Here is a 9,640-nt window from a genome sequence, read left to right on the forward strand (position 1 = left end):
CATGCCATTGTAAGTTTGCGACACTTACGCGTACACACATCCGAGAAAATAGATAAGCAATCTAGTACTGCTTATTCGGAAGGTAGTTTCTCGCTTCGTAACGAATGAATTAGCCGCAGCTTTGCAAAAGAGTGCGAATTTAACGTGATATTTCCTTACGTGATATCGTCCATTAGCACGCGCATATAGAATTTACTTTTAGATAGCTCATGATGAAATAAACGACAAGTAGGTTCACTTGCCAAGTTGAAAGGATAAATTTTCTTTAGCGCGACAAGCCAGGCGAGTTGTTTTATTCAAATCATTCAATTATTTTCGGCAGAATAGTCGCCTCGCCACACCCCGGCCATTCTGCGTGTACTTGGTAATCAATTTCCTTGTGCTCGCAAGAGTGAAAAAATCGACGCAGGCATCTTCCGAAAATTACCTTCTTTAATCAATTTTGAGGTAAAATGTGGGACTTTTAATTAAAACGTCCCTATGAAATGAAAACCCGAGCTCGACCGCATTCGCTCGACTCTCTCTCTCTCTCTCTCTCCGCAACCACTAACTCTTAGCGATATTGAAAGGCTCCCTTTGCGGCTCGTTTAAAATTCGCTAGGTTTTTAGGTTTTTCGATGGTGCATTCGATCTATCGCGTAGAGAAACCGAGAGAGCAAATAAAAACAAGCAAGCACGAATAAATAGGACGATGCGGCGAGGGAGGGAATAAGGAAGGAAGGAGAAGGAGGAGGAGGAGGAGGAGGAGGAGGAGAAGGATGAAGAGGAGAAGGAAGAGGAGGAGGAGAAGGCGAGGGAAAGGCTTTGGAATGAAAATAATGATGGTAAATCTCCTTCGTTACGAGATTCTTAGCAATTGAATTTAATTCTTAAGCGATGGAGGGACGATGTAAAAATTCTACGGTATAATGTTTAGTATCATCATCGTCGTCGTCGTCGTCGTCATCATTATCATCATCATTATTATTTATATTTTCATTATTTTCATGATAATTTTCATTATTTTCATTATTATTATTATTATTGTTGTTATTGTTGTTGTATATTGCTGCCATTAGCATGAATACGAGAGTAGTGTGAGAGAGGAGAAACGGCAGAGGAAATAACAGTAAGCGAGATGAATGAAATTGAGAAAGAGTGAGAGAGAGCGAAAATATATGAATAAAGGATAAAAGCCAAAATAGTTAACGTTGAAAACATTTATCATACCAGACGTATACTGTATAAACAACAATTACGAGAATTCCCTTCCTAACGGATTAGCAGTTTCGTCCGTGTATCTATCAAAAGCATTTACAAAAGTAATAACGTAAAAAGCAAAATAATAGAGCCATAGAATTATGAAAAAAGGGACGTCAAAATATATATAAAAAAAATGAAAATAAAAATAAAAAAAAACAAGTACACAGATCATAGATCTGACTAAAATGTGATTATTTGTTATATTATAATTATATTGATTTATTACGTGATACTGTAAGCGTTTATTCAGGAATACCATTTCATTGCTTTCCTTCTTCAGCTCGTTTTTTCTTGGCCTTGCCTACCTACATTAGTTAATTGCCACTGAGAAATTAGTTTATCGAAGAAGCTCAACATTTTTTCTAGTCCAGCATTGTACCATTGATATTATCAATATCGATTAATTTAGATAAGAAAAAGATATCGGATGTATACCCCTTCCGAGTGTTTCGCGATCGTCTGAAATCAATACCAAAAAAGGAATACTAACGATTATATACGAAAGGAAGCGGTAAAAACATAGTTAATGAACGATACGGCGCGATGCAGGGAATATTTGTTCTGCGTGGTAGAGCAATGCATAATTTACGTAAGCGATACGATACGCAACCCATAATATGAGGTCAATGTTGATTTGTTTAAATAAATGTAAGTTTGAAAATCCAAAAATGTTGTTTATTTATTTATTTGGTTCAACTCTTCATTATACGGCAAACAATTCATTATATTTTCAGGTAACGGGAGAACGCGATAAGCTGGAGGAAATTAAAATTCTTTGTATTACAGTGGGAAAATTGTCGATGGTATCGGGGCGAGGACTTTATCATTACGAGGTAATAGAAATATGAAAGCTATTCGAGATAATTACGATCTCGGTCGCGAGTGACTCATCGTAGTCAACGTCAAAATTGAAGAAGGAATCCCTGCCTTACCAACCGCAATTGTAAACATAATGCTTGTGTATAGGTTACGTGTCAAAATGGCCGATCTAAATAAGGAATTGAACGAGTATCTTCTAAGCAATAAAAATGAAAAACAATATAAAATTGCGATGCCATCGGTGGGAATTCCAAAGCTAGGTTTAGGAAAATGGTTTGGCAGAAGTTTAGAAGAAGACAGAGAAGAATCAGGGTGGTTGAAGGACGCGAGCAAAGAATGTTGTCCTAGCATGGTTGGTGCTCCGATTATAACCTTTTTCAAACGTTAATATCTATTATCCGACTAATTATATTCTGTTGTAGACAAGATTGCAAAGGCTCACCGCATTTGGAATTTGTTTTGTAATGGGAATTTTATGTTTTTGTTTATCCACCATATATATTCCTGTATTACTCTTAAAAGCTAGGAAATTTGCTCTTCTTTATTCAATAGGGAGTTTGTTTTTCTTAATGAGGTATAAATATTACGATATAACTGCACTTTTAATTTTACTAAGCATAAATTTGAAATTATTTTATTTTTACAGCTTTGCATTCCTGTGGGGTCCGTTAACTTATTTAACATCATTGTTTTCAGTGGAAAGAAGGTGTTTTTCCATTACCTACATTGCTACTTTAACAGGAACTTTGTATTTTGCTCTCCATTTACAATCGACGTCGTTAACTGTTTTATGCGCGGTATTACAAATAATTGCAATGTTATCATTTTTAATAAGTCACATACCTGGAGGAACAACAGGACTTATGTTTTTTACAAGAATGTTTAAATCTTCGGTTAGCTCAACTTTATCTGTCTGACATTTTTTACATATAAAACATTAATTTTAATTTATAAAATCAAAAAGCTTTCAATGTAATATAACACTGTACATAATGTAAAATTTTTGTATAAAATTATACTTTGTTTATTTATAAATCGTTTTTCTTTGTTGTTTTCTTTTCTGTTTAGAGAGTTTCGTTGCTTTTGACCGAAATTCGTTACCTTGCACACGTTTTACTTTTAATGGTTGATAAATGACTTTATCCTGATTAACGTGTTCGGTGGTCCTTTTTAATTTCCTTTTACCACCCTTTCTCTGTGATACCTCGTTATTACTATTATTTGATACCACGTTATCACTATCGTTGGATCCCTCATTATCGCTATTTTTTTCACTATTACTAGGTTTATCGCTTTTGGGATTACCTAGAATAGGTGCTTCAAAGAACCTTGATGGCATTTTCTCGTTATGAACAAATTGTTTATCATCGGAAAGAGGTATAAAATTTAAATCTACTTTTTCAGTTTCTTTTTTCATCTTAGAAGTTGGTGGAATAAAGACTCTTTCTTTCTTTGACTTTCTAATTAAGAAAACATTATCAAATTCACTTTCATTATCATCTTTGTTTGTTTTCTGTTTTTGAGTTTGTTTTGGAATCAATTCATCCACTGGTAAGTTTTCTTCAAACAAACGCACAGGCCTTTTTAAATTTACAAATTCTAAGGATAATTCCGAGATCTTTTCAAATAATGAATAGAAGTAATCATCGGGCGAAGTTTGTACCTGTTTCTAAAAATTAAAATAACTTCTTTTGAATAAAATGTATGATTAAATTTACAATGTCAGTGCCTTTGCCAGCAACTACCTTTAGAGCAACTGCTGCAGAAGCAAACCCGATTGTATCTAATGTTACTATTTTCAAAAAAGATATTAAAAGAGTTGGCACCCCTTTAAGTTCAGCCATTTGGACTATGTGTTTGACTAGTAATTTAGGATCCACATTGGCGTCTAACAATATACAGCTCACGTCATCTTTCTCCAAAGATCTTGTAACTTTATTAATTCCAAAAATCACAGAGTTTCTGAAATAATAAAGACGTAAACAATTTTCAATTTTTATAAAAACAAAGATGGATAAACAAATGCACATATAGCACTATACAAATTGAATTTGTTGCTATTATCGGTGCAGCTAGACAGAGCGGCTTTCTTTGCAGCCGATCGCTCTTCCTTGTTCATTTTATAAAGTTTTGACCATGAAATTTTGTGTTCGGCGGGTTTTAACACTATTAATAACCTGCAACATTTATCTCAATCATTTAAAAGCATTTTTGTTTCAAACATTATTATAAATTTTACTTAATGATGAAAGCATTACTTTCTTAAAAGATTCTCCAATACTGAATCCTGATCATTTTGGAGATGAGGCCTGCAGAGATGGAAAAATAATGTAAACAAGTTAACGACACGCGTTTATTTGCCATTCATTCATTTCATTAAAATTTCAATAATCTTACCAGGTCATTTCGAATGGTTGGCCTAAAACATTTTTCAAGCCTCTTATCGGTGTCTTTTTCGCTGAGAGTGACTTTCTTTGTTGAGGTTTCGATAAAATTGGAGTGGCCATGGCGAAGAAATAAAACAAAGCAATGAAAAATGAGAAAAGAAAACGCAAAACAATAGCGATTCACGTATATAGGTTATGTGCAGTGTTGAATAAAAAAGAAATGTGCGATGCAATTTAGGGGTACACGTGGTTAGCACAGTATACCAACTAAAATACGATCGTCGTCTCCGGGCAAGACTCCTCCAGAATTCACGATTATTATATTGCTCATGTTTTGCTAACGAGGCATTTGCATTGGCGAAGGACAATGGGCAAATAGCGGGTACGAGAGGAAATCCAGGGTAATAAGGGATCCTCCTGTCAAGATAACGCAAGGGAGGCGGGCTTCTGGCAACACGAAAATACTACGCCGGCAATGACAAAGTAAGGCGCATCGATGTCGATTGGTGGAAAGCGAGAGGAAATCCAAAGTAGGGGTCGGTGCGCATAGTCGGCTGCTCAGCTGCTCGGCTGCTCGACTACGACGACCTCGAGCTCGGACATTGACTTTAGTACTTCGGGCATCCCCGGCGCCTTCATCCATCGTCCGACTCGCAATCTGCAATTGATAGTCCAAAGTGCGCGCTCCTCACCGGAAGTGTAACCCGAATTTCGAACGGAGCTCTCACCTCCCACCGAGGACGGGCACGGGAATGTCAGTCAAGGTTACTGACTCATTCCGGGACACTTGCGCCCGAGAGAAAAGCCGAACGGCCGTGTGCGCTCTCTCCGTTCCCTCCTCCCCCACCCCTATCCCAGGTACGCGTGTTTGCTTGCGGCGCGGCGCGAAGGCGCGCACCGCGGTATTTTTGCTTTCTAAACTGCGAGCTCCAAGTGCGTTTACCGTCCGGGGACGGCATTCTTGCGAGAGCCGTGGCCGCGTTAAGCCATGTCGACGTTTGGCATACGGACCGAGAACCTGGAGTTCGTCTTGAAGAGTTTTTTCGCCGGCGGTGCGTTTATTTTCAATGTTTTTTTTTTCCATATCCCATTATCATTTGCGCCAATTTATCCAATAATTGTTAATTAATTTATTTATCCATTTACCCATTTATCCAATTGTCCGCCTTCTTCCCGAAATGTCGAAAAGGACTTTCGATAAGGCCTTGATATTGACTTGGCCATTCTCGAATAATGAATTTCTTGAACATTATCAGGGGTTGCGGGGATGTGTTCGAAGACAACGGTAGCCCCGCTGGACAGAATAAAAATCCTCTTGCAAGCACACAATAATCACTACAAGCATTTGGGTAATGTATATTGGCCTGGAATTTCGTGAAGCGCGCCACTTTCACTTACACTTAACGTCCTTAATCTATTAATATTTAGGGGTTTTTTCTGGTTTGAAAGAAATCGTTGATCGTGAACATTTCCTTGCCCTTTACAAAGGTAATTATGCTCAAATGGTAAGAATATTCCCATACGCAGCAACGCAATTCACTGCTTTTGAAGTTTATAAGAAGGTAAGAAATTAATTTTATATAATTTTCATCAAATTGTCGTTAGTAAAGCACTTTTATAATGGAATTTACATGGATTGTTGAAAAGTTTCAATAATAAATATCCTGTAGTATTTAGGCAATAAATTGGGAAGTGGGACGCACGCCGATAAGTTTTTGGCTGGTTCATCGGCAGGAGTCACAGCTGTGGCTTTTACATATCCACTCGATACAATAAGAGCTCGCCTGGCTTTTCAAGTGACCGGAGAGCATATGTATACTGGCATTGTACATACGGCAGTATCTATCTTTAAAGATGTATGCGCTTATTTACCTAAGCGATCGTTGTCATTTTACAGGATGATTACAATGACTTATTGATTTTAGGAAGGTGGCTTGAGAGCATTGTACAGGGGATTCGTACCCACCATTTGTGGCATGATTCCATATGCGGGATTCTCTTTCTATTCGTTTGAAAAGTTAAAGTACGTCTGTATGAGATATTGTCCAAATGTTTTTTGCAGCAAACGTGATAAAAATACGGGTAAGAAAACAATTACACCCAAGTGTTTGTATTATATATTGCCTATTTGTATTGTCATTGTCATCGTGAAATGCAAGTTTAATAGTAAAAATTTTGTCTCGTCAGGGGGTCTGGTATTAACGATTCCTGGTAAATTATTGTGTGGCGGTGTTGCTGGAGCTATTGCACAAAGCTTCTCTTATCCATTAGACGTGACTAGAAGACGAATGCAATTAGCAATGATGAATCCAGAAACTTATAAATTTAGGTATACAATAATACCAATAGTAATAAGAGTAACAATTATTTGTTGATATTAACAAAGCGTGTCATTTTTGTTCTAGCAATAGCATGTTATCGACATTGAGAATGATATACCATGAAAATGGTATAGTAAAAGGTCTCTATCGTGGAATGAGCATTAATTATTTAAGAGCTATTCCAATGGTAGCTATGAGCTTTGCCACGTACGAAGTCATGAAGCAGATCTTAGATCTAGATACGGGAATGAAAATATGAGTGCTAATTTTTATTTTAACTTTACTATAGTTAGTCTAATTATTTTTATTAGTTATATTTTTTATAGAATTACCTTATTGGCTTTCTTAATGGCTTAAGTAAATAGTCTTGACAAGAAATACATGTAAAAAGGAATCGGTGGCCCGATGAAACGAGTAAGTTTCAAAGTGCAGTTTTTAAAATATTGAAGGTTATAAAATACAAAATTGATTTCTGTGAAATAGAATAACTTAATATTAATATAAGTTATCTAAGAACTTTTGTAAATAAAAATGAAACTATATTCACGATTGAGTACATAGACGATATTTTAAATATTGCCTCTTGCATAAAAAATATATATTTTTAATTTAAATTAATTGTATTGCACTGACGCTGATACGAAAATGGAGTGCTATTAATAATGTAGCGAGCAAGGAAAATTCTTATGCCGTTCAAGATTGGTCGTTACGAGTTTTTATAAACGTACTGCAAGGAGTAATAATGCGCCTGTGTTTGTCACTCAAGTTGCGACGACATTTATTAACAAATTAATCGCAGCGCGCGTTAGCGGCGTTGTTAATGCCCGGGTTCGTGCTCAAAAAATTATACGAAAGCAGTTGTGAGTAAATTGAAAATTAAAGACGTGGAGTCACTTAATTTTTTATTATATTTTATTTTTTCTGAATAATCTGATAGTTGTTTGAAAATAAAAAGAATTAAATTCAAAGATGAGGGACCAACACTCGCATCGGAATACAATAATTTGGTTGGATCGTTCGTGATACGATGACACAATAACTCTGGATTAGCAGCAGAATTAACATAATTTTTATTAAATATTATTACGGTGCCGATAAGTACGGCCCAGCGTAAAACGGCAAGCCGCGTAAAACGTGGTTATTGTGAAAAAGGATGTTGCGGTGAAGGCAACACGCGCAAGTTGACTGTTACGAACATAGATAACATTAAACAACACGCTTGATGAACATAGCTCCTCCCCTCCCGTCCTCGAACTTTCTCTAAAATTTCTCGAAATCGCGGCCTGAACGTAAACATGTAAATTTATACTGACACGCCTTTCTAATACGACATAAAATGCTTTTACAATACATACTGTTTATCTAATTTTTTGTTTGTATCGGTTTTTCTTTGTTATTTATTTATTTATTTATTTATTTATGCTGTTCCATGTAACTTTGCAATCCGCACTGATAATTTCGAATAATTCGTTTCTATTCTCGGAGCTTGTATTAGTTTCTAAATTTACACGATCTTTCTTTCAGAACGATATGATCTTCTTGCCTCTACTCGGACATATATTATTCAAAGTGTCGAAGGTGTCGCACGAATTTGTTATGGAAATATAAGTTGCTGAAGGGTCACCAAAAATGAATAATTAAACGCGTGTCGTCGGTGTCAACTTGCACACGCTAGTGACGTGAAAATCTCGCGCATTGCGTCTCTCTTTTATAAAAAGGGGCGAAGCATTTTTTTTCTCGCTACAACGCGATTCGTCGATAATCCAAGTTTTTCTGATTTACAGGGGGCTACCACTAAACGAATAATAATATTTGAATTGAAATCTCAAAATAATGAGCGAACTTATCTTACTGTACTTTACGTCATGCAATTCTGATTCGTTTAGTGCTCTCGCTTTTTCCTCCCTTTTGCTTGCTCGACGACTTCCTAAAATAAGCCTTTCTTACGTATATCGTTTGGGTAAAGTACCGTAAATATAAATATAGAGCAAATACAAAATTAACTATACAATTTCCAAATGTCGCTTGTTAATTTATTTATTGTAATGTTGTACCGCTATTTAACTTGACCGATTGTTGTCAATGACGCTGCGGATTTTTCAATTGCCGTTCGTCTCTTAACGAATGAGAAAATCATCTTCTCTCCCAAGTCACATTATCTTAACATGATAAAATTATGTTAAATAGAAGTACAGACAAGTGTTAAAATCATCAGAACTTTGCCTCTTTATTATAATTAATATTATTAATATTAATAAATTAATGCATTCTCGACGTTATCGTTATCCTGGCTTTGTGTATTATGTTGCTACTTTGAAAAAGGCTTTACCTAAAAATGCTTCTACATAAACAAATTCACAAAGGTCTTAAAATGTTAAAATCCAAGTCAAAGGGGGATTTTATTTTCTTTTGTTACTGTATAAATTCATTCATTTATTCGAAAGCAAGTACACATTTTTTTCTGAACAAGTAAGAAAAAAAAATGTTTGTTTTGTTTATATGTATGTCTGAAAAGGAGGGGAAACGTTTGAGTTAAAAAATTATCTTGATAGTTGAATTTTACCGATTTACAGTCTTGACAAGTTGCTACTACGTATGATACTACACACTGATTTTATTTTGTCTCGTCGTTAGCGTTTATCTCGGCTCTTAATTACGCTATTTTTTTTTTTTAAAGCCATCTTTTTCGGAGAACTATCAGTAATAATTCATTATGTGTATGAATTTTCATACTTAACTTTAAGAATACATCTGCAATCTTCTTTTTCTTTTTACTTAAATTCTGTAATTATTATGATTATTTTATTTTTTTTTATTAATTTTGGCTTGAATTACACAGTTTTTATTCATCAGAAGCGTTTAGTTTTATAT

General features: G+C 35.4%; 3 protein-coding genes across 3 annotated transcripts; 2 read left to right on the forward strand and 1 right to left on the reverse strand.

Moving 5' to 3' along the window:
* The first annotated feature begins 1,749 nt into the window (after positions 1-1,749).
* Positions 1,750-3,043, forward strand: LOC105368681 (protein transport protein SFT2). Its single transcript, XM_011507751.1, has 5 exons — positions 1,750-1,890; positions 1,977-2,075; positions 2,209-2,413; positions 2,484-2,635; positions 2,708-3,043. Exons 3-5 carry the CDS (start codon positions 2,222-2,224, stop codon positions 2,976-2,978), a joined length of 615 nt encoding a protein of 204 aa, XP_011506053.1. The 5' UTR covers positions 1,750-1,890; positions 1,977-2,075; positions 2,209-2,221; the 3' UTR covers positions 2,979-3,043.
* Positions 3,044-3,077: 34 nt separating this feature from the next.
* Positions 3,078-4,590, reverse strand: LOC105368682 (ribonuclease P protein subunit p38-like). The gene is made up of 5 exons (XM_011507752.1): positions 4,459-4,590; positions 4,320-4,370; positions 4,104-4,238; positions 3,807-4,023; positions 3,078-3,730 (listed from the first exon to the last, which is right to left on the reverse strand). Exons 1-5 carry the CDS (start codon positions 4,566-4,568, stop codon positions 3,086-3,088), a joined length of 1,158 nt encoding a protein of 385 aa, XP_011506054.1. The 5' UTR covers positions 4,569-4,590; the 3' UTR covers positions 3,078-3,085.
* A 756-nt stretch (positions 4,591-5,346) lies between these two features.
* On the forward strand, positions 5,347-7,249 carry LOC105368683 (graves disease carrier protein). The gene is made up of 7 exons (XM_011507753.1): positions 5,347-5,500; positions 5,705-5,797; positions 5,877-6,010; positions 6,119-6,304; positions 6,374-6,530; positions 6,636-6,777; positions 6,854-7,249. Exons 1-7 carry the CDS (start codon positions 5,437-5,439, stop codon positions 7,026-7,028), a joined length of 951 nt encoding a protein of 316 aa, XP_011506055.1. The 5' UTR covers positions 5,347-5,436; the 3' UTR covers positions 7,029-7,249.
* The last annotated feature ends 2,391 nt before the right edge of the window (positions 7,250-9,640 follow it).

Source organism: Ceratosolen solmsi, unplaced genomic scaffold (genome assembly GCF_000503995.2).
Source record: "Ceratosolen solmsi marchali unplaced genomic scaffold, CerSol_1.0 scaffold1, whole genome shotgun sequence".
Taxonomy (NCBI): Eukaryota; Metazoa; Arthropoda; class Insecta; order Hymenoptera; family Agaonidae; genus Ceratosolen; species Ceratosolen solmsi.